This window comes from Hemicordylus capensis, chromosome 3 (assembly GCF_027244095.1).
Source record: "Hemicordylus capensis ecotype Gifberg chromosome 3, rHemCap1.1.pri, whole genome shotgun sequence".
Classification (NCBI taxonomy): Eukaryota; Metazoa; Chordata; class Lepidosauria; order Squamata; family Cordylidae; genus Hemicordylus; species Hemicordylus capensis.
This window is the reverse complement of record NC_069659.1, coordinates 14,921,253-14,945,219: the sequence shown is the minus strand read 5'-3', so window position 1 is coordinate 14,945,219 and position 23,967 is coordinate 14,921,253. Positions and strand designations below refer to the sequence as shown.

At 44.3% G+C, this 23,967-nt stretch overlaps 1 protein-coding gene across 15 annotated transcripts in view; it reads left to right on the top strand.

Moving 5' to 3' along the window:
- DLG2 (discs large MAGUK scaffold protein 2) overlaps window positions 1-23,967 on the top strand; it is a 1,429,269-nt gene that overhangs the window by 169,136 nt on the left and 1,236,166 nt on the right. For all 15 annotated transcript variants that reach the window (XR_008318273.1, XR_008318272.1, XM_053304274.1 and 12 more), the window contains exon 4: window positions 14,158-14,303. Coding sequence is in view for 13 of the 15 variants with exons in the window: in XM_053304274.1 (XP_053160249.1) it covers window positions 14,158-14,303 (146 nt within the window). In the remaining 2 variants the exon portion in view is untranslated. The remainder of the gene's footprint in view (window positions 1-14,157; window positions 14,304-23,967) is intronic.

The window sequence follows — 23,967 nt, the reverse complement described above, 5'->3', positions numbered from 1 at the left end:
TTTAGAATCAGGTGTAACAACCGCAACACAGCGATGAAATATATCACAGATATATTTTGCTTGAAGCAGTGTCAGGAGCTGTCTCACAAACACACACAATGAGGCTGTTCACACGAGCAGCCCTACCAAGGTTTGGGCAGCCCTACCTGGGTAGGGCTGTGCATGTGAAGCACTGGGATAGAGACCAATCCCAGTGCTGCTTCCACGGGTAGCCTGTTTCCCCAGGTAGCCTATTTCCCTTAAAGGAGCCCTACCAATGCTGGGCAAAGCACAGCAGTACATGGTGAAAATGGTCACCTTTACATGGTGCCAGGGAACAGTTCAGAGTAGTCAGCTTTGGCTGAAGCTTTACAGAATTCCATGTTATCAAAACTGCCCTGGAGCGATTGGCTAAGGCACTCCAGCTATGCTTTTGGCTAAAGTGGGGAAATTAGTTTAGACTGGGGAGCAGTTCTGACACAGTATCAATTTAGCAGTCTGGGTGTATTGGAAAGGATGAGGAGGTGTAGGTATAGTTTTAAAGCTTTATTAAGGGTAAAAATGGAAGTTACAGAAGGCAAAGAGAATTTGGTGAGGCAATTCAATCATTTGGCTAAGGTTCTAAAAGAGAGTGTTGATTAGAGGCTTGTGATAATTTGGCTAAAGTCCTGAATAAGAGCCTCCTTGCAGTCAAAAGTGACTGGAGAGTGGGGAAAGTTGCAGAAAGGGAAGCGAACAAGGGAGCTTAAGGAGAGGCAAGAAGTTAGTATTACCAATCCTTCCTAGGTGCGACAGTTGCACGATGGCTGGGCAAATGTGCCTTCTTGGGGTAAAGTGTAGGGTAGAAGCAGGGATAAAGAGCAAGGGGGCACCAGCCACAGCTCGCCTGTGAGAATTTGTAGGCTGGTGGAATTTAGGCAGAGTCCCACCAGTCCAAGGAGAATCTGAAGCCATTGTAGCTGGCTGGGGTGTTTAATATATTAAAAAAAATGCCCTGGGGCAACTATTGATATAATCAAGCAGTTTCTCCCTCCCCAGAGGGTAAGGAGAGTCAAGAGTTCCATGCAAAACAACAGGGTCCATTGCTAAATGCACCTCTGCACCTGGAGAGACCGTAGCCTTGATACTGTAAGCAAACATTTCCTTTTATCCTCACACAGCCACATTTGCATAGCTTGCTCTTGACTTCTGTCCAGAAGGCAAAAAGAGTCACTTTAGTATCAAGACCAAGGTCTCTCCAGGTGCAGAGATGCATTCTTTTGTTTGTTTATGGGCTTCCTCCCTTATCTGCACTAGCCAATTTGTCAGCTTTAATGGGGTGAGAAACGGAATGTCTCCTCCCTTAGCAATTGGCTTTTGATGGGGGTCTATTCAGCTAGCTTTTTCCTCTTTAGGCCGTGTCATGTTTTGGTTTCACAAACTCCTTAACCTGAAGGCACGCTGCCAACCTCTGCTTGTGCTTAATGACCAGCTCTTGTCAACCCACAAGGCGAAAAGTTCATGGGGACTATAATCCGATAGTCCTGTATTATTAGTATAGCTGACTGAGGGGTGCTTTCTGCACTACCCCAAAATATGGCTTTCTGGCAACACCCAATAAACCATTAGGCAGGGAGCTACTGTATGCTTAGGGCTGATGGGAGCCACCACTCACTCTAGGGCTTTACAGTGAAGAACACTGGCCTATGGTATCTTCTTGCTTTTGCTTGGTAATGGCTTGCAATTGCTTCAGGGGCACAGATGAAGGTCTGCACTGCTATAGATATAGCAGGGCCCACTGCAAGCTTGCACAGCCTATGACCAACCAACAGTGCTAGAGTTAGGGGTTGTCATCATTACTGAGGGCCCAGGTCCCTAAGAAGGGAAGCTGCAAATCCTTGAGACCACTTCTGTGCCTGTGGCCTTTTTCTAGTAGTGGAGGAGTAACTCTCTCAGGGCCTACCCAGGAAGAAGGGGACCCATGGAGGACAGTTTGCCAAGGACCGCCCAAGATCTAGTGCTGTCCATGCTGAACATAAACCTACCAACCATATATGGTTGCCCACAAGAGGTCCATTATAACAGAATAGTTAGCACGCAGAAAAGCTGAGGTAATTCATGCACATTTGATTAAGAAAATGTATCTAGTCGCAGATGAGCTGTAGAGTCAGATGGTAGTAGCCACAGTATGTGTTCAGATTGCGCAAAATGTTAGCAGCACTATTACAGCTGCTTGGCTTGACCATCACATACCAGCACCATATAGCCACTTCAGAGAAGAACTTTCTATGTTTGATGGCATCTTACTGAAAAGAAGAAGACATATAGTTTGCAAGAACATGCATAATTATGGATTATTATCCCCACTATCTGGAGGTTGCTTTACTAATGGATATCACAGATTCTCAGATAGTCCTTTTTGCCAAACATGGCATAGCTAAGGTTATTTAGACGGATAATGGCCCTCAGTTTGCATGCCTTCGACTGAAGAACTTTTCACAAGTTTATGGGTTTCTGCATATCACCTGGACCCCCAAATATTCTCAGTCCAATGGCCTTGCTGAAAATGGAATGAACATTGTTAAGAAATTGCTTTAAAAGGCACAGGAGACTGGCACTGACTCAAAGTATAATTCAGCAAAGCCAGAGTAACAGGCATTGTTGAATTATAGAGCATCTCCATTGGAGCATGGAAATGATCTTGCTGAATTGTTTTTTGGAAGGTTATTTGAACAAGTTCACCCTGCTTCTTGGAAGCTAGAAGAATTGAGCAATTGAGTGTACATACAGAAAGATGAGGTGACAAATAAGCAAAAGGCCTATTATTGCAAGGGCTTATGAGACTTAGAACCATTGTGCTATTTTGCATGATCAAGTAATCACTTCTGGTGGCTCACTTAGGTGAAAATAGTTTTTAAGGAAGTGGCTCCAGAATCCTACATCATGCCAGCATTGGAGAGTATTGGATGGAAGATCATAGACCATTTTGTCTCCAAGGCTTTATAATTCTACATAAAACTGCTGAAAGAGATCTCATCAGGGGATTTGGTGCAGGGTGTTTGATGACACCCAAATCTACTTCTGATGACATCCTGGGTGACACCCAAATCTACTTCTTCATGTTAGCTTCATCAGGCAATGGCATAACTTCCTTAAATGCCTGCCTTGAGGTAGTAATGGGCTGGATGAGGGCTAACAAAATGAGTCTGAAGACAAAACAATATGGAAGTGCTTCCTGTAGGAAGCTGCAGTTTGGGAAATGATGGGGTTACACTTCCCCAGAAGGAACAGGTCCACAGTTTGGAAGTACACCAGCACCCAACCCTCTCTCTGATACCTAAGATGAAGACAGTGGCCAGGAGTACTTTTTATCAGCTTCGACTGGTTCTCAAACTGCGCCCTTTCCTGGAAGTAAGTGACCTTAAGACAGTGGTGCATATGCTGGTAACCTCCAGGCTTGACTACTGCAATGCACTCTACGTGGGACTGTCTTTGTATGTAGCCCAGAAGCTGCAATTGGTGCAGAATGCTGCTGCCAGATTGGTCTTGGGCGTCCCGTAGAGACCATATTACTCCAATTCTAAAAGATCTATACTGGTACTGGCTATCAGTAGGTTTCCAGGCAAAATACAAAGTGCTGATTATCCTATATAATAAAAGGCTAAGTGAGTGGCCGTGGCTTTGGAATGTTGGGGATCTGCGTCCCTGCCTCCCTGGGCTGTTCTGGGCCTGCGCGAAGCGCAGGCCCAGAAGAGCCCAAGGGACACAGGACTGCAGACACCAGTGTCCCACAGCCACGGGCGGCCATTAGCCGGTGTGTGGCGGCGGGGGAAAGTGGCCGAGGCGGCGGCAGAGCCGCCGCCTCGGCCATGAGCTGTGGCACGGCGAGAGGAGGCCGAGGCAACCAGAAGCGGCCGCCCTGAAAAAGGCGAGGGCAATGGCGGCAGGGGAAGACCGAGACGGGGGACAGGGAAGCTGGGCGAGGTGGCGGCGAAGCCGCCAACGAGGCCCCCGCCCACTCACAGCCGTCGCCCCCGCCTGCTCACCCTCCCTCCCAGCTGCCCAAAATCACCTTCCCCGCTCCCCCCAAAAAAAGATTAAGGGCCAAAATGGCCCATGAGAAGGTCGCCGCCCCCGCCTATCGCCCTCCCGCCCACCCAGCTGCCGAAGACCACCTTACCCGCTCCAGCCCGAGGGAAAAGAGAGGAGCTCACGAGCAGAGCTCCTCTCTGTGCTAAGTCACTGCTCAAACTGCCGCTATGGACGCAAAGGACGCCTATTGGGTCCATTGCGACAGTATGGGCAGCAGCTTAACACAGAGAATAGCTCTGTTCCCGAGTTCCTCTCTTCTCCTTCGGGCTGGAGCGGGTAAGGTGGGCTCCGGCAGCTGGGTGCGCGGGAGGGCGATAGGCGGGGGCGGCCACCTTCTCATGGGCTATTTTGGCCGTTATTCATCCACACAACCCCCCCCCCAAGTATAAGCAAAATAAGGAAGAACAAAAACAGAGACAACAACAACAAAAAAAACAAAAAGAGAGAGGGGACAAGGGGGAAAAAAAGAGACAGAAAGAGAGAGAGAGAGACAGAAAAGACGGGATAGAAAGCTAGCGCCCGTTATCATAACGGGCTTAAAAATACTAGTGACCTATAAAGCCCTTAATGGCTTGGGCCCATGGTATTTAAGAGAACATTATGAACCCCACCACCTATTAATATATTCAGGAGAGGTTCATCTGAGGGTGCTGCCAGCTCACCTAGTGGTGACTTAAAGGCGTGCCTTCTCTATAGTTGACCCAGCACAGTGAAATGCACTGCCTGCTGAGATTAGAGCTGCTCCATCCCTGTTGGTTTTTAGGAGACTAAAGACACATCTCTTCAGCCAAACCTTTTAGTTACTTGGTGTTTTTATTTTATTTTATTTTATTTTATTTACGTTTTATATCCTGCTCTTCCTCCAAGGAGCCCAGAGCGGTGTACTACATACTTAATTTTCTCCTCACAACAACCCTGTGAAGTAGGTTAGGCTGAGAGAGAAGTGACTGGCCCAGAGTCACCCAGCAAGTGTCATGGCTGAGTGGGGATTTGAACTCAGGTCTCCCCGGTCCTAGTCCAGCACTCTAACCACTACACCATTAAAATATCTCTGGAAATTTTAATCTGGTTGGTATATGTTTTAACTGTTAAATTCTTGGTTTGTTTGATTTTTGTTTTGTTTTATGCTGTAAACTCTTCAGTCAAGCTTTTCAGTTAGTTCACTAACTCACCACCCCTCCACCGGCGCCCTCACCGGCCGCGACTGAGTTAGTTGGTGTTTTAAAGGATATTTTAATCTGGTTTTTATATGTTTTAATCGTTACATTCTTGGTTGGTTTTATTTTTGGTTTGTTTTATGTTGTAAACTGCCTAGAGACTTCTACGGTAGTGGGCAGTATATAAAGTTATCAAATAAATAAATAATACCAAAGGGATGGAAAACATCTTCAGCTCATTGCAAGGCTCACTGGAGTATTTTAATCCAGGCTACTTCACAGTTCACAAACCATCAGACCTCTACAGCCTGAACAATGGCACCCTAGAGTGAAAATCAGGCAAACATGGCTTCAAGTTGGCTTAAGTCCCTGCTAAATGAGCAAAGAGGCACCTTTTTAAAGTGGCGATTGTCTTTATTTAACAGGGGGAGAGCAACTGGCCCTATCCACCCACAGCACAGCATCCCTCCAGTAGTTTTTTCTTTCTTTCTTTCTTTCTTTCTTTCTTTCTTTCTTTCTTTCTTTCTTTCTTTCTTTCTTTCATAGATTGTGAGCCCTTTGGGGACAGGGAGCCATTTTATTTATATCTATGTAAACTATTTTGGTCACTTTTGTTGAAAAGCGGTATATAAATATTCGTCATTGCCATATTATTTGTTGGTCTACAAGACTGATCAAAGCACTGCAGAGATGGACAGAACACTGCTGAGAAGAAACAAGAGTCATTTGTGAAAAGGATCCCCCCCCCACCTTGATCTCACATTTACTGCTGTTGATGAGATGTATCCACTCTTTTTTCCTCCTCCCACTCATGCCTTTTTGTTGTGTGTGGAAGGATATGGGGATTGTTTGTTCTGTTTGATTAACATAAAGGAGGAAAATGTGGGGGTAAGGCATTTTTACTAGGAGGACAGGAAGGAACAACAAGAAATGTATTATTGAATGAGGAATGTGGCCAAGCCTAGCAGTAGCGGAGGAGACCAAGAGAACAAGCTGGAAAATTCTGTTATGGAGTTCTTGTGTTAAACAGTTACAATCACATGCATGTATGTTGTGGATTGCCTCTAACAGGAGGCAATCCTTAGGATTTAGACCAACCTTAAGCTACTCAGCTAACCAAGGAGCATATAAACCACCCCCCATCCAGAGAATATATCACTATGCAGATCTGAAAATCCTAAGAAAAATACGTCAACCTTTCAATCTCTCCCAATAGAAAACTAATTCTGACATAGAGTCTTCCACTGTTTCTCCTTTTGTTCTATTGCTGATACAACTTAGATATATTTTCATGGAGATATAAATCATAGGAATATAGGAACATAGGAAGCTGCCATATACCGAGTCAGACCATACGTCCATCTTGCTCAGTACTGTCTTCACAGACTGGCAGCGGCTTCTCCACGGTTACAGGCAGGAAGCCCTCTCAGCCCTATCTTGGAGATGCCAGGGAAGGAACTTGGAGCTTAGATGCTCTCCCCAGAGCAACTCCAGCCCCTGAGGGGAATATCTTACAGCGCTCACACTTCTAGTCTCCCTTTTGTATGCAGCCAGGGCAGATCCTGCTTAGCTTAAGGGGACAAGTCATGCTTGCTACCACAAGACCAGCTCTCTTCTCTTCACTAGTTCTTATGTTTGAGGAGCAGAGATCAACTAGATAACCAAAGTGAAAAAAACATCTTGATAAACAGTTGGGTTTCAGGTGAAAAGGTTACAGGTGAGAATGAGCTTCACCTTCAGCTCATTTACCACCTCCCCAGCCCCACCCATACAAGCTGCCGCTGCAAGTCAGAAACAACACAGGATGGCTTAGGAGTTTTGGTGCATGAACACCTTTTACTCATGTGCTTACTCCTGTGCTCTCATAATGCCCGTACAACCCAGACATTTGTAAGTACAAAGGTTATGACAAAGAAAGCTAATACCTCCACTGCTTTCTCCTCCAAAGGATGGAGTGTTTTGAACTTCCTAGTGCTTGGAGAGAGAGAAACATGAAACAATATATAACTTGGGGAATTTTTTTTCAATCTAAAAGGATTGCTTGCTGTCTGATGATCAAGGCATTTTGTGTATGTCATGTTAAAAGTAAGACATCTTACAACTTGGAAATCATTCAAATGAGCTGATGTTTGCCGGATTTGTGTGCAAATATTTGAATCCTGAATATTTGAATAGTATTAAAAAAGCAAATCCTATGAAAGTTTGATTAGATTATAAAATTAGCACTCAGTTATTCATTCTTTTTCTGGTTTAATGTTATTCTTTCAAAATAACTTTATTATTGCCATGGGGGGGCGGGGGGAAAGGAAAATGGAAATGCAACAATTATGGCATATATAGTATTTGAACAGAAATGTAATGGAACAGTATACGTGCACGGAATAATGAATCTATATTATATGTGAACTTCTATATACTCAATCTTCACAAACGATAGAACAGTCCACATGATCAAAATTAGGGTAGGAGAAACCTCTTACCCTAGTTTGGAAGCTGTGTGCAATCCTAATATTGAATCTTCTGTCAATTCAAAACAAGGTCGGAGGCACCATCCATGCTTGTGTGCTAAGCAGTAGCTGAGTTGGAGGACTCCTTAATAAGGTTGAAGGGAAAGTCCATGTTCTTATTGTGGGGCTTAGACCCATTCATGGAGGACAGGTCTGCAATGGCTATAGGCTACCTCCAGGCTCAGAAGCAAGATGCTTCCGTTTCCCAGTTGCAGGGGAGCAATAGCAGGAGAAAGGGCATGCCTTCATCTCCAGGTTGTGTGGCTTCCAAGGCATCTGGAAGTTATCCAGACATGGATTCATGCTGTGGGGTATCCGAAGAGCGAATCTGCTTCGCAGCAGATTCGCAGCTGTTTAATTCAGGGGATTAAATGGACCATTCACACAGGGGCAGCTCCTCTCAGCATTCCCTGCAGATCTTTTTCCTGTGTGCTTTCCCGCAGCTTGCTCCAGGTTTTTTCTCCAACCAATCAAATCCCAGGGGCGGCAGCGAGATACCTTTTGTTTTATTTTGTTAGTTTGACAGTCGGGGCTCCACAAGATTGACTAGTCAAAACAACAGAATGCTTAACCCAAAGTGTAATCTCAGCAAATGTATCTGCATGGATGTTTGTAGAAACCACTCCCAATTTTTTTTGGGGGGGGGTCATTTTTATCCTTACAGCATGCATAACAACTGAAGGATCCTCTAGGATAATTCATTTGTGTGAAAAAAATCAATGGGCTCTATTTTTCAGCGATTCCTTCCCCACCACACATGAATTATCCCAAAGTTTCCTTTCTCAACTTGCAAAAATGAATGAGAAGTTGGAGAGATGCTAGCCTGGGCTGACTTCTTGACAATTCACATTTCGACAGGGCTTAATTAGTACTAGGGCCCACCTAGAACCATTCCAAACTATGTGAAGCAAGAAGAAAGCCCCTTTGAGCATGCGCAGTGTGCCGTTGCGGTCACAACCGAGTCCCGGACTTGGGTCCACGCACCTCTCATTTTTGAAAATTAAGCTCTGAGTTTCCAACACACGGTGAAAAGCCGCCCCCTCCATTAGCCCCCCCCCCCAACAAACCTTGCACCAATCCTTTCTTTATAAGGGTCACCACCACCACCACTTTTTATTTATTTATTTATTTAGATTTATATGTCACCCTACTCCCATAGGACTCAGGGCGGCTTAAAAGCAGTAACATACACAGCAACATAATTCCATAAAAATATATCTTACATAACCTCATAAACCACAACCCCATACAATACTCATTCCACATGACATAATAACCATGGATTACAAGATCACTCTACGACCAGCTATCTCAGCGACCATACACCCGGTGGAACATTTCAGCCTTACATGCCTTACGAAAGGCCAACAGACTTGCCAACACTGTTCTTTGAGCACAGCCTAGAATGGATTTTCTAGGTTCACCAAACTTTTTTTTAACACAGCCAGAAGCAAATGCGATCTCTCCCTGCCCAAAATCTACCTGAGAAGGTTGTGCTCCCTGCATCACAACACTGCCTACCCATTGTCAGTGAAAGCATGTGTGGCTGGCTCAATTTTGCCCGCGCTCCGTCCTAGGTAAACACTTCCAAAGCTGCATGATTGATCACAGGTAGTTTCTCTCCCCTCCGGTTTCCAGCCGCCTTGCTGGGGAAAGGCAGGCTATTGGGGAGGGGGAAGGAAGGCAGCCTTGAAGAAGTACACAGCAAGCAATACTTCCAGTGTCCAAAGCCCTTTGCTATATTTATCTTATTACAGGTACTGAAAGGGCACCGGCTCTCTGTTTAGCCCATTTCAAAAACAGCTTGGATTCTTCCCAAGCAAAGCTAGCCAGCTGGGAAAGCAACCGATAAGGAACACAGATCTCAAATTCCCCTTCCTTGTGGAAGACTGGTGAGACAAGTTGCCAAGCAGCCCCCTCTGTTGACTCTTGGCGTTCCGCAAATCTACCCAGAAAATATTTTTTTAAAAAACAAAACACGGAAGTGAGAGTTTTGAAAAAAGCCGATTTATTGGCAATGGCCCTTCCACATATCACAGAGAAGCATCAGGGCATACCAGAAACCTTCGTTTTTTCAAAAAAGATGCTGCAAATATAGGATTTTTTTACCCCGGACATAATTTGGGCTAAACTAGAATGCACAGCCCTAATTAGAGGAAAGCCAGAATCGTGTGTGAACTGGTCTCTGATGGCCCACTGCGACTTCAGGGTAAATCTGGCTGAAATGTGAACTTGCACCCTCCATTCTGGAGATGTGAGCTAAAAACCATGTGTGAAAAAGTCCCTGGTGGGCCACTGTGGGAAACAGGGTGCTGGACTAGATAGGCCTTGGGTCTGATCCAGCAGGGCTGTTCTTATTCTTATGAAATTAACAGTGAGCTAAATTGGATTATACCTGCCCCCAGATCCATCCCATAAACATGACAGGGTATGTGGTGTTTTTAGTTAATTGATTCCTTGATTTAGGTCAGCTTTTGAATGGGGGTTTAGCTACTTGTATTCCAGTCCTGGAGTAGATATGGGGGCCAACAAAAACAGCCAGCAGCAAGAGCACTGAAAAGCAGTCTGCACTTACGTCTCTGTACACAATATCTATTTCATTCAATGATTAATATTCCTGATTCCACTCCACTGCCTTGTCTTTGCATACCACAACTCTTTCCCTTGGATTCTACTGGAAGCAAGAGCAAGTTTCACATCCCAGTCCACTCAACATGCCTGCCTTGTATTTGATAAGCCTGGATGTTCACTCAATAGTATAATGTTTGACTAGCATCTACTCATGTAAAATCCAGTGTGTGTAGGCCCAGACCATAGAGTCAATATTTCAAATAAAACTTGGGGACTGAGTTCATTAACAATAGATTAAATGGATCTACATGTGTTAAACGTTACACGTGGGTCCCATTTGAATGTAACACCCCCATGCAGATGTCCAGGGATATTTGAGGTGAGGCAAGAACACTTTTGTTCTCACTCTCCACTATGCATATGTGATAGGTCCAGAAACAGGTATTGTCTGATCTCCATATGCTCCCCACCCATTCCCTGTTTCAGAAAGCTGTGAAAAATGGCCACTTCTCTCAGACTAAGGCTTTATAGGACCCTGAGGTTAAGGATTGGCCCTCAGAGGTCAACTGACTGAAACACGCTACCTAACGAAATTAGAGCCTCCCCTTCTCTAGATGTTTTAAAGAAGGACCTGAAAACAAACTGTACCTGTTTAGTCAGGCTTTAAGTTTATAGTTTTTAATTTTTAATTATTATAGTTTTTAATCTGGTTTTTAAACTGTTGTAATGGTCTTAATGTTGTAATTGTTTTTAGATTGTGAACCACCCAGGGACTTGTGCATGGAGCAGTATAGAAATGTGTTAAACAAACAATACTTAGGGAGGCAGGTATTGCAGCCTAGATGATGCCCTCAAAACACAGAGCTCAGTCTGTCAGGTACCAGTAGTATAATGTTTGACTAGCACCTACTCATGTAAAATCAAGTGTGCGTAGGCCCAGATTGCAGAGTCAATATTCCAAATAGAACTTGGGGACTGAATGTACAGTAGGTTAGATACCATGGCCTGAATGCTGGGTGCCATGATTTGTAACATAGACACCCTGGCAAGTGAGGGAAGAGAGCAGAGTCTCAGTCAGAAAGGAAAACTTGAGAGAAAGAGTGGATTTTAAAAAAATGAAGCCAGGATGGTGTAGACAGGAGTGAGGAGAGGAATGCTGACTGTTGACATTAGCTGACATCCAGATTTACAAGGCACTGGTTCTGTAGTGCTGCACATGCTCTGGGAGAAGGGTGATTTTCATAGTTCTCTCCTTCTCTCTGAAGACTCTTGAAAACATGTCCCTGAAGGTCATGCAGTCCTCAGGGACATATTTTCAGGAGTCAACAATGAGCTTCATAGGGAAGGAGAGATTGATGAAAACTGCCCCTTTCCTGGAGTGAGTGTACAGACAGAGGTGATCTTACCCCTGGACTTCCAGGCTGCGGTCTAGGGCCTCCATACCCCCAGGTGCCCCCAAATCCTCTTTAGTCTGTCTTGGGTGGTATGGTCACCACACCATCGGCCTGCCCTGTACTGGGTGGCCGAGTATGACCATGACCCATGTCAGGCAGCCAAGTGTGAACTCTGCTTTAGAGATGGGGTGGGGCTGGGTGCGGAAAGAAATATATGGGACGGGATGGGAATATGTTAAGTTGCATGTTGAAATGTTTCTGCTAATGCATTGTTGCATAAATATACCTTACATTTCACTCATCCTTGTGAATTCATTTGCTGTTGGTGCTCTCAAAAACCCATGTGTTAAGAATACTGTGTGTGTCCTGGTGTGTGTGGGTGTGTGTGTAGTCTTCTGTTCATATGCAACCAGGGCAAACCCTGCTTAGCTAAGGGGACAAGTCATGCTTGCTACCTTAGCATGGCTAACTTGCTACCTTACCCTACCTGCATGCTTGTGGTAGACAAGACCTGGAGGCTATTCACACGAAGGGAGGAATCTGGGCTAGCGGAGACTAGCCTGATTTTCTCCTATTGTGAGAACCACCGGGCTCAGCTGCAAGCCTGGTGGTTCTTGAGCGGGTAACCTGCTAAACTACCCTTGCCCTTAAACCAGGTCTGCGGAGCGGGTGCTCCGCAAACCCGTTTTTAAAAATCGTGTGTTGCCGCAGTGTGGCTCTGCGCCGTGGCAACTCACAAGGAGACCCCTGACCGGGAGGCTGAAAAGCACCCTCCTGGCTCAGGGGTGTCTCCAGCATGCCCTGCATGCTTGCGCAGGGTATGCTGGAGCTTCCAGGGGCCGTGCAGCCCCCGAACTCTCAAGCCCCCACCAGCTCCGTGACGGAGCTGGCAGTCGTGTGGGCGGCCACTGTGGCTGCCCGGGGCAGCTCGACTGCTCATCTGCAGGGAGAGCGGGCTAAGCCCGCTCTCCCCACTAACTCTCTCCAGGCGGCTCCCACTGATCGTGGGAACCACCTCCAGCTCTCCTCTCCTGATGCTTTCATGATGCTTAACGTGTCGGGGTGGGTGGGGTGGGTTCCAAAGGCCTTTAGGTCCAGGCTCCAAAATTATCTAGGTGTACCTCTGTGAGCAGGATAAGAACATAGGAAGCTGCCTTATACTGAGTCAGACCATTGGTCCATGTATTGTCTACACTGACTGGCAGCAGCTCTTCCAGGTTTCAGGCTGGAGTCTCTCACTACTTTATCTGGAGATGCCAGGGATTGAACCTGGGGCCTTCTGCATGCAAGCAGATGCTCTACCACTGGGCTACTGCCCTATCCGCACTATGATTGCAACAGGCCATGTTAAATAATTTTGAATGCGGCTGGTGGGGGAAGCATGCTATTTCAAGTAATAATAACAACAATAATCGACATAGTCGATTAATAATGATGATGATGATGATGATGATAACAACAACAATAATAATTGACACAGCAATACCAGGGGATAGCAGAATAGAAGAAAAAGAAATAGAAAAAAATCACAAAATACAAAGTTCTACAAACTGGAATTGAAAGCCTGTGGCAGAAGAAGACCAAAATAATCCCAGTGGTAATTGGCGCCCTGGGTGCAGTTCCAAAAGACCTTGAAGAGCACCTCAACACCATAGGGACGACAGAAATCACTATCAGCCAATTACAAAAAGCAACTTTACTGGGATAAGCCTATATTCTGCGACGATATCTATCATAACAGCAACAACATTGACAATAAAATTCAGCCATCCCAGGTCCTTGGGAAGGACTCGATGTCTGGATAAAACAAACCAATCAATAACACCTGCCTGACTGTGTAAACAAGAAATAATAATACAAAAGATTAAGAACATAAGAGTCCATGCCAGAGGAGACCAAGGAATTTAATCTAGGACCTTCTGTATGTAAAACAGATGCTCTTATCATTGAACTACTGCCCCATCCTTAACAAGCACTTTGTTAGTCTGGATGTCGGCCAGTACTTTAAAGAAATTAGTCAGAACTTTGGTTGCAGGTATGTAGCTTGTTTTAAATTCAAGTTAATTCCTTCAGCACTGCATCAGCCCAAGATTAGGAGTTATTTGTGTGGGGGGAAAGCAAATATTGTAAGGTATTGCAATATGTTTTCAGGCATCTCCGTCCGCGAATGTGTTTATGCTTCATTCAGTAATGATTAGCCATGCATTATTCATACATCCATGTCATATTTATGAAAAGATTAATACAATGTTTTTAAAAGAAAATGGTTCTTTTAAAAGTTCCAGCATTATAGAATGCTAATTTATTTGTCAGCACCTGCTGCTAGAAAGAAGCCGATATGCATTTCCAAACACAACGTAGTTTCTAGCAAGCATATAATGCATGCTGATTTTAGGTAAACAATCTGTAACCTCTGTAGCTGGCATATCAAATGCTGCTATTTTTCTTATAAGAATATTATTTCTCATTTACCAACAGATATTCAAGAGTTTTATGAAGTGACGCTGCTAAATTCCCAGAAAAGTTGCCAGCAGAAGATAGAAGAAGCAAATCAAGTTGCTGAGAAATGGGAGAAGACACACTCTCTGGCAACAGACAATGAAAGTCAGCACAAAACCCAAGAGGTATAGTGATTTAATTAATAACTTGATCATACATCAACCAGAAAAAGAAACAGGTAGGAGTTGAGAAGTACATCACACTAGCCCGATTCAGACATTATGCTGTACGAATGTACAGATGTCTGTATGCTCATACGTGTGTTTGTGTGAATGAATACATCTGTGTTCATTTAAAAAGTGAACCGGGATACAGATCCTTTAAATGCATGGAAGTCTACTACTGTATCTGCATTCAACATAACATGAAATGACTGTACCTGTCTCTGTACCTGTGTGCACTACATACTTGTTGTACAAGTGCTGTACATAATGTGTGAATGGGCCTACCTTTTCTCAAATCAGTACATTGTTTTGAAAATGATTTTTTGTTAAAAAGTGGTATACACAGGCAGTGGCTGTTGGAGATCCAGCTCCAGATGGCATCGACCTTTTGCACCAGTAACCCTAATGACCACTAGGGGCATTGGGAGTAGAGATAGATAGTAAGGATCTCCTCCTCTTTCTCTGCCTCTATGAGCCCTCTATGGATAGAATTAATTTGGAGCTTCCTGAGAGTGATTTTCTTCTTCTTCTTCCCAGAATGCTTCTAGCTCTCTCTCTCTGACCACCATGTAGTCAGTGGTTAGATATAGGTATTTCCAATCATCATGGACTTCTGAAAAAAGTAGATTAGTTTAACCTTACATGAATCTCCATGCTTATCATTTACAAGCTGTTGTCCCAGAGACTCTGTTAATAGACCTCCACTATTCACTCGCTGATGCAGAGGCGGCAGTGACAGCAATAGCGACCTCCAATGACTGTTGCTGGTATCTATCTTAAGTTTCTTTTTACTGTAGATTGTGAGCCATTTGGGGACAGGGTTCCATCTTATTTGTTTGTTATTTCTCTGTGTTAAACCGCCCTGAGCCATTTTTGGAAGGGCGGTATAGAAATAGACTAAATCAATCAATCAATCAATCATGTAACGGCTTTGATCATCGTGGTGGGGCAGCAGTAGGGTGGGTGTGGAGTTGTGGCAGGCCTCGGGGGAAGGCCCCCCAGAAGATTTGAAGCCCCCCACCCCCAGACAGGAGGCCACGGACCAGATCCCAAAGGTCCGTGGGAAAGTTCACCTCTGTACACAGGGCTGGTTTTTGCTCATCTGTGACCATATCAATAAAGATTGATTGATTGACAGGGCTGGCTCTCAGAAGTGTTTACCAGGTAAGACAAGTGTCCTACCCAGCTTTGGGAGCTGTGCACGCTCTTGATTTTTTTATGGTGTGCAAGTAAAAACCTAGGTAGGAGGAGGGGGAGTGATTGTGTGGGAGCTTTGCACTGGGTAGGACAGTTTTTCCTCCTCATTAAACAGCTGGGTACTGGTGCTGGGTAGGACAACACTGTCCTACCCCCTGAGAGGCTTCCATATGACCACTCCCCCTCTTCCTACCTACCAATTGAGCAAAGAGGCACCTTTTAAAAGTGGTGTTTCTCTTTATATAGCAGGGGGAGAGCAACTGGTCCTATCCGTCCATAGCACAGCATCCCTCCAGTGGCTGTTGCTGGTGTCTATCTTCTGTTTCTTTTTAGATTGTGAGCCCTTTGGGGTTAGGGAGCCATTTTATTTATTTATATCTATGTAAACCACTTTGGGAACTTTTGTTGAAAAGCAGTATATAAATATTCATAGTAGTAGTAGTACCTAGGTTTTTGCCGCACACAATCAAAAATCAGGAGCATACCCAGCTCCTGTTGCTGGGTAAAACACTTGTTCTATCCAGTTACTGGTTGCTGGAACAAGCTAACATATTGGCTGAAATGCTGGAGGAAAGTTACTCTAAGTAGTCCCAGTGAAATTAAAAGGGCAAGTTTGGTATTGGCTAGCTTGTCCTTTTAATTTCAATGGGACTTTGAGTAATTTCCCTCGTATCAGCCAGTAATAATAGTTTCTTACATTCTGCACAGCACCCCATGTTCCAAGAGTAAGGTTGCCATCTCCTCTGGATTTCCAGCTATTTACCAGATTTCAAACATTTTCCCCAACACCAGCTAGCTGCCTAGCTTGCATGGAATTTTTTTTTAAAGCCAAAAACAAAGCAAAACAAACCTAAGCTCTAGCTCTTGTAGAAGTGAAGTTAATGAGCAAAACGTGCTGTTACTATTCTGTTCAACTGCTGGACTTAGAGAAAGGCAGGTACATAAGAACAGCCCTGCTGGATCAGGCCCAAGGCCTATCTAGTCTAGCTTCCTGTTTCACAATGCTTTTTAACATCTCCATGAAACCGCTGGGAGAGATCAGGGAATTTGGTGGAGGGTGTTATCAATATGCTGATGACACCCTATTTATTTCTCCATGTCAACATCATAACTATTTATTTCTCCATATCAATATCATAACCTAACTTTCATAAATGACTGCCTGGAGGTGGTAATGGGATGGATGAGGGAGAACAAACTGAATCTAAGCAAGATGGAGGTACTCATTGTGGGTGGTTGGAACTTAGGAAGTGGCTTAGATTTGCCTGTTCTGGATGGGGTTACACTCCTCTAGAAAGCAGAGGTATGTAGTCTGGGAGCACTTCTAGACCCAAACCTCTCCCTAGTTTCTCAGGTTGAGGTAGTGTCCAGGAGGGCTTTCTATCAGCTTCGGCTGATACGCCAGCTATGTCTATTCCTGAAGATAAATGACCTTAAAACAGTAGTGCATATGCTGGTAACATCCAGTCTTGACTACTGCAATGCACTCTATGTTGAACTGCCTTTGTACGCAAACTGCAGCTGGTACAGAATTCAGCAGCCAGGAAGGTCTCCGGTGTTACCCAAAGATTACACCTATTTTAAAAGAATTACACTGGCTGCTAATAAGTTTCCAGGCAAAATACAAAGTGCTGGTTATTACCTAGAAAGCCCTGCATGGCTTGAGTCCAAGGTATTTAAGAGAATGCCTTCTTCTTCATGAACCCCACTGCCTATTAAGATAATCTGGGGAGGTTTGGATGCCGGCTCGGTTGGTGGTGACCCGAAACCAGGTTGCCCCAGGACTTTTCTAGGGTTGCCCCAAGACTTTGGAGCATGCTTCCTAACAAAATTAGAGCCTCCCCTTCTCTGGATGTTTAGTCAATCTTTCAGTTGGAGAGCTGGTCTTGTGGTAGCAAGCATGACTTGACCCCTTAAGTTAAGCAGGGTCCACCCTGGTTGCATATGAAAGGGAGACTAGAAGTGTGAGCACTGGAAGATATTCCCCTCAGGGGATGGAGCCACTCTGGGAAGAGCAGAAGGTTCCAAGTTCCCTCCCTGGCAGCATCTCCAAGATAGGCCTGAGAGAGATTCTTCCTGCTTGCAACCTTGGAGAAGCCGCTGCCAGTCTGTGAAGATGATACTGAGCTAGATAGCCCAATGGTCTGACTCAGTATATGGCAGTTTCCTATGTTCCTAGTTTATAGTGTTAAAGTTTAGGTTTTAAAGGTTTTATGTGTATTTTAAACTATTTTAATGGCATTAATGTTTTAATTGTGTTTTTAGATCCTGAGATCCAGGGACTTGCGTATGGGGTGGTTTAGAAATGTTTTAAATAAATAATTAAAAATCAAATAAATAAAATTCTGACATATTGCACCAGGTCACATTCTTAATCCTTACTCAGGATTAAGTCCAAGGTCACCTTCTCTCTGGTTGGTTCTACAACCAATGGTTCCAAAGCACAGTCATTTAGCATGTCTAGAAATTTGGCCTCTCTGTCAATACCCTCACATGAATCACAGGCAAGAGAAGCACAGGAGCCTGGCTGGGAGAGGTTCAGAATAAGTAATCCCATGAGGAATGTTGCCTTTGTTTTTTTTATCAGCAGGCGATCCCTATAGGGCAGTTGAGATGTAAACCACTGCCTATCTATCTGTGTATTGTAATATTTAAGGTTTTTTGACTTTATAGTACAATCCATTCTATGCATGCTTACTTAGGAGTAAGTACTATTGGTTTTTCAATCAGATTTTCTCCCAAGGAAGCGTGTATAGAATTGCAGCCTTAACTGAAGAGCTCAGGGTATATTTTGTTCTATTGCTGCTATTAATATCTCATACTTAGTGTAGGTTTCATTTTTCTATAGATATTTGTTTGTTTTTGTTTTTGAATTTTGCTTTAAGCCACCATGTATTCTCCCTGCCCCTGCTCTTTTCCAATCTACAGTATACTAGTATTCTAAATCAAAATGAGTCATTTTGTTGTTACATTTTATGTACTTATCTCAGGATGTAAATGGTGACTGTGACAAGGCTCAAGTGTTAAAGCCTTAATCCCTAGTGCCAGTTTTATACGGTCAATTGTAGAATGTAGTGGTGATGAAAATGCACTCAGCACTGCACCTCAGTATGTGCTTTGATTTGGTATCTTCACCAATCTTATCTGGTATTGTCATCTTCACCAATAAATAGCATATTTAAACCAATAAATAGCATATTTATTCACCAATAAATTCGTTCACCATATTCAGGTATTGGAAAATGGAATGAGGTGGGAGTCTTCAGTTGGTGAGGAATCCATGACAGCACTATACATAGCTAATTAAAGGAAAAGTGTGCCGAGTCAGTGTTGACTCCTGGCGCCCACAGAGCCCTGTGGTTGTCTTTGGTAGAATACAGGAGGGGTTTACCATTGCTTCCTCCTGTGCAGTGTGAGATGATGTATTTCAGCATCTTCCTATATCACTGCTGCCCGATATAGGTGTTTTCCATAGCCTGGGAATCATACCAGTGTGGATTCAAACTGTTAAATACTGAATTTGACTATTAGAAAGTATTGGGATATAGAGTCTGGGTGTTTAATGCTCAGTTAAATGGTCAGGTAAGGAGCCAGCTAATGGTGCAGTGGAAAGTAACTTGCCTAGGGAACAAGGGGTTGCTGGTTTGAATCCCTGCTGGTATGTTTCTCAGACTATGGGAAACACCTATATCGGGCAGCAGCGATATAGGAAGATGCTGAAAGGCATCATTTCATACTGCACAAGAGATAGCAATGGTAAACCCCTCCTGTATTCTACCAAAGACAACCACAGGGCTCTGTGGTTGCCTGGAGTCGACACCGACTCAACAAGGCACAGCTTTGCCTTTAAATATTCAGGTATGGAGATCCTCCCCAACTATTGGTGGTTGATATCCTGAGCAAGTGCAAGCAAACTGGATAGTGCATTAGTTAATCTGCATAATTTGCATGATATCAAATTATGTTCAAGCTAATTTGCATAACATGCAAATTAGGGTGCCCAGATTTGAATATGGCAACCCTATCCAAAAGTGGGGCATGTGCTATAGTTCTGTGCCATGCCAAAGCCCATCCATGCTGCTAGTGAAGGTGGAAAGGCTCTGTCACTACTAAGGATTGCATCTTTGCGTTAGCAAAGTTTCTCCCATTTGGAATCATGGGATGAAAATCATCGCAACAATGACAACACAATCCTTAGTAGTGATGAAGCCTGTGGAGAATTTGGGGTACAAGACTTGGATTTTTTAAAAGAATCTACACCTTGTGATTATGTATATATGTACCTGTGTGTGTGTGTTTGTTCAATTTATATACCTCTTTTCAAAAAACCTATCCCAAGGCAGTATACAAACGTTAATACAAGAAAATTCCATAAAATCACATTAAAATATTAAAACCAAGTAAGACCATAAAAACATGAAGCATAAAACTTGTTAAAAAAAGGTTTTTTTTAAACTTTTGAAATAGCTTTTGCTTCCACCTTCACTAGCAGTGTCAACAGGCTTTGTAGTGGCACGGAACCAGCGAATGTGCCATGCTTGCAATCAGTGGTGCACTCTACAGAATGTCAGTCAACAACAACATCAACAACTACCAGAGGTGCACCTAGGGGATTTTGGAGTCTGGACCTAAAGACCTTTGGAGGCCAACCCTCCCCGCTGCAAGTTAAGTGTCATCCCCCAACACACACACACACACACACACACACACACACACACACACACACACACCCTTGGCACACATTATTTTTAACCCGTGGGTTCTTGAGGGCACAAACAGCAACTGAACTCACAAGAATGTAAGACAGGTATATTTATGCACATATGCATTAGCAGAAACATTTCAACATGCAACTTAACATATTTCCATCCCACATATTTCTTTCCCCACTCCCCCCTCTGCCTCTAAATCAGATAACACTCTCGACGACCCAGCACAAGCCACAGTCACACTTGGCTGTCTGGCACAGTGCGACCCGGCAGCGTGGTAACCATACCACCCAGGACAGAATAAAGAGTATTTGGGGACCCCCAGGGGTATGTGGAGGCCCTGGATGGAAGTCCAGGGGGAAGAATGCCTCTGACATAGGAACATAGGATGCTGCCATATACTGAGTCAGACCATTGGTCAATCTAGCTCAGTATTGTCTACCCAGACTGGCAGCAGCTTCTCCAAGGTTGCAGTCAGGAGTCTCTCTTAGCCCTATCTTGGAGATGCTGCCAGGGAGGGAACTTGGAACCTAGATGCTCTTTTCAGAGTGGCTCCATCCCCTAATGATACCTTATAGTGCTCACACATGAAGTCTCAATACTGGCTGACATCCAGATTAGGACTCTTTGCAGGTGCAGCAGTGCTGAGTTCCACACTACCACTGCTGCTGCACGTGTGGGGGAAAGAGTGATTTTCAGGACTCTCTGAAGCCCACTGTGTGTCACAAAAATATGACCCTGAGGGAGAGCTGGTCTTGTGGTAACATAGCAAGCATGACTTGTCCCCTTAGCTAAGCAAGGTCCGCCCTGGTTGCATATGAATGGGAGACTTGATGTGTGAGCACTGCAAGATATTCCCCTCAGGGGATGGAGCCGCTCTGGGAAGAGCAGAAGGTTTCAAGTTCCCTCTCTGGCTTCTCCAAGATAGGGCTGAGAGAGATTCCTGCCTGCAACCCTGGAGAAGCCGCTGCCAGTCTGTGTAGACAATACTGAGCTAGATGGACCTATGGTCTGACTCAGTTTATGGCAGTTTCCTATGTCCTATGTCACATGTCCCTGTTATGCCCTGTTATGCACTTAGGCGTGTCATTCAATAATGGCAGGTATCCCCTCAGGGATGTATTTCCATGATGCATGGTGGATTTCAGAGGGAAGGGGAAACTGTAAAAAATAAATAAATCACCCCTTCCCCACTTTTGCAACACACAGTAGTTGTCTGGAACTTAACACTGATGCAGCTGCACCAGTGCAGTGCTAGTCTGGATGTCAGCCAATAATAACAACAATAATAATGATAATGTTAATTATTATTAGAACCATAATGATCTCCAATGGAGAGGTAAACCCTCTTCTGGAGGTCTGTGCCCCTCTGCAATTGTCTGAGGGGCTGGGCCAACCCTTTCCCACTCAGTTTTCCTCTATTCACTGAAAAAGCAGCAGCTCTGAGAACCTTCTCTGAGGTAAAGGGTTGCCAACTCTGACTGAAAGTATTCCTGGAGATCCCCCCTCAGCCCAACCTATCTCACAGGGTTGTTGTGAGGATAAATATGAGTATGCTCTGGGCTCCTTGGAGGAAGAGCGGGATATAAATGTAAGATAAGTATTCACAACACCAAGGCATTGTAATAGTCACCTGGAGACTGAAGCTGCTTCCTGGAGGCTCTGGAGGAAGTCCTGCAGAGTTGGCCACCTACTGAGGTAATTGCTTCAGAAAGCTTTTAAAAATTATGCTAACTTATTCCAAGTTTCCTTTCTCCCTTTTCTTTTCTACCTTGCGTGGGGGAGGTATCCTCTGTATCATGAGGTTATATTCCATCTGTGCTTTCTAGCTCTTTCCTTCATTCCCTTTTTCTGCACAATATTTGTAGATTGTTGTTTGAATTTTTTGTAATTGACCTTTCATTAAAAAAATATCCTGAGGCAACTAAGTGCTCTCATGTATTGAAGTCATTCACACAATCAAAAACAGTGTTCTACCTGGGTTTAGGAGCTGTGTGTGCTCCCAGTTTTCAGTGGTATAGAAGCAAGGTTAGAGGAAAATCTGGGTAGAAGTGATTGTGTGGAAGCAAGGTAGGAGGAAAAGCTACCCAGGTTTTCCTCCTACCTTGCTTCCACACAATCACTTCTACCCAGAAGGTTTACCTATAACCTAAAAGGAAAAAGCTACCTAGGTTTTCCTCCTACCTTGCTTCCACACAATCACTTCTACCCAGAAGGTTTACCTCTAACCTAAAAGGAAAAAGCTACCCAGGTTTTCCTCCTACCGTGCTTTTACATAATCACTTCTACCCAGGTTTTCCTCTAACCTTGCTTCCACATAACCTCTAACCACCCAGAGATGTCCATATCAGGTGTTATAAAAATTTGATAGATAGATAGCCTTGCTTCCACACAACCGAAAATCAGGAACACACACAACAACCCAAGTAGCATCCTTAACAACCACCACCACCACCACCCAGGAAGAACACAGTTTTTGATTGTGTGAATGACCTCACTGTTTTGTTGGTTGATTTTGAGCTGTACTTTTTTATTTGAATTTGTAAGAATAAAAATACAAATAAAAAAAGAACACCTCAGTATTAACCAACAAAACAATACATGAGAGCAATAATATAATACAATACCCTTTGGGTCTACTGCACCCTCATTGGCTGACATCCTGACTAAAATTTCTAGGAATTTAGTTGTCCTTTAGAGTAGTACCATTGAGTGGTTCAGTCAGGAAGTTGGCCACTAATTTCAAACCCAGCTGTGTGACTCACAGTTGCACCCTGTGGTTCTGTATTGTAATGTGACCACATTGCTAAACAAATTAATTTGGTTCTAATAAAAATGCCAGATTGAGTTGTGTGGAGAGAAAATAATGAAGCTTTCCTCACGATCCATGAGAAGAGTTTCTGTCAGGTCTGTGGGGAGAGCTGGCCTAGCCCGCTCTCCCCACAGACCATCAAAGGACAGCCCTGGGGCAGCCAGATCGGCCGCCCACACGACTGCCGGCTTTGTCTCGGAGCCAGTGGGGGCTGCAGGGATCAGGGTGCCCTGCACAAGTGCACAGGGCATCCTGGAGAAACCTCTGAGCCCGGGAGGCTGGCTGCAGCCTCCTGGTCAGGGGTCAACTCGTGTGTTGCCACGGTGTGCGGTGACACACAAGCAAAGAAATGAGGTTAACTGAGTGCTCACTCCATTAACCTCATTTAAGGGGAGGGTGTTCTAGGCGGGCTAGCTGCCTTGGTAGCACCGGGCTCGCCTGTGAGCCTGGTGGTTCTCACAATCGATGGAAAGCTCCCTTAGCCCGCTTTCCGTTGATCGTGGGAATAGCCTCATTGTGTCCTCCTCTTTCTCACCTAAAATATGTTATTGAAATGGTCACAGACTCCGAAAGCAAAACTTCCCCCGGCTAAGGACAAAACGCAGTTGTTCTGAATGTTTTAACTCTTGGAAACATGGCTTCTCATTTTTCTGGTAAAAAAGGAATTAGAGAACGATCTTGTTTGGTACTAGAAGTAATAACTTTTCTTCAGAGTTACTGGGCTTCCATTTGGGTGCATGTACTTTTATGAAAAAGACTCCAATTGGTTCCACTTTTAACCTCTACTTTCATTAGCTTGGGCTCTGAAGACACGTATTTTTAGCCAGTAATGTTCTCGCCCTTTTATTCAGGGAGAAAATTGAGGTGAGAGAAAGGAACTCATTGCTGTCAGTTTTCTATATGAGGC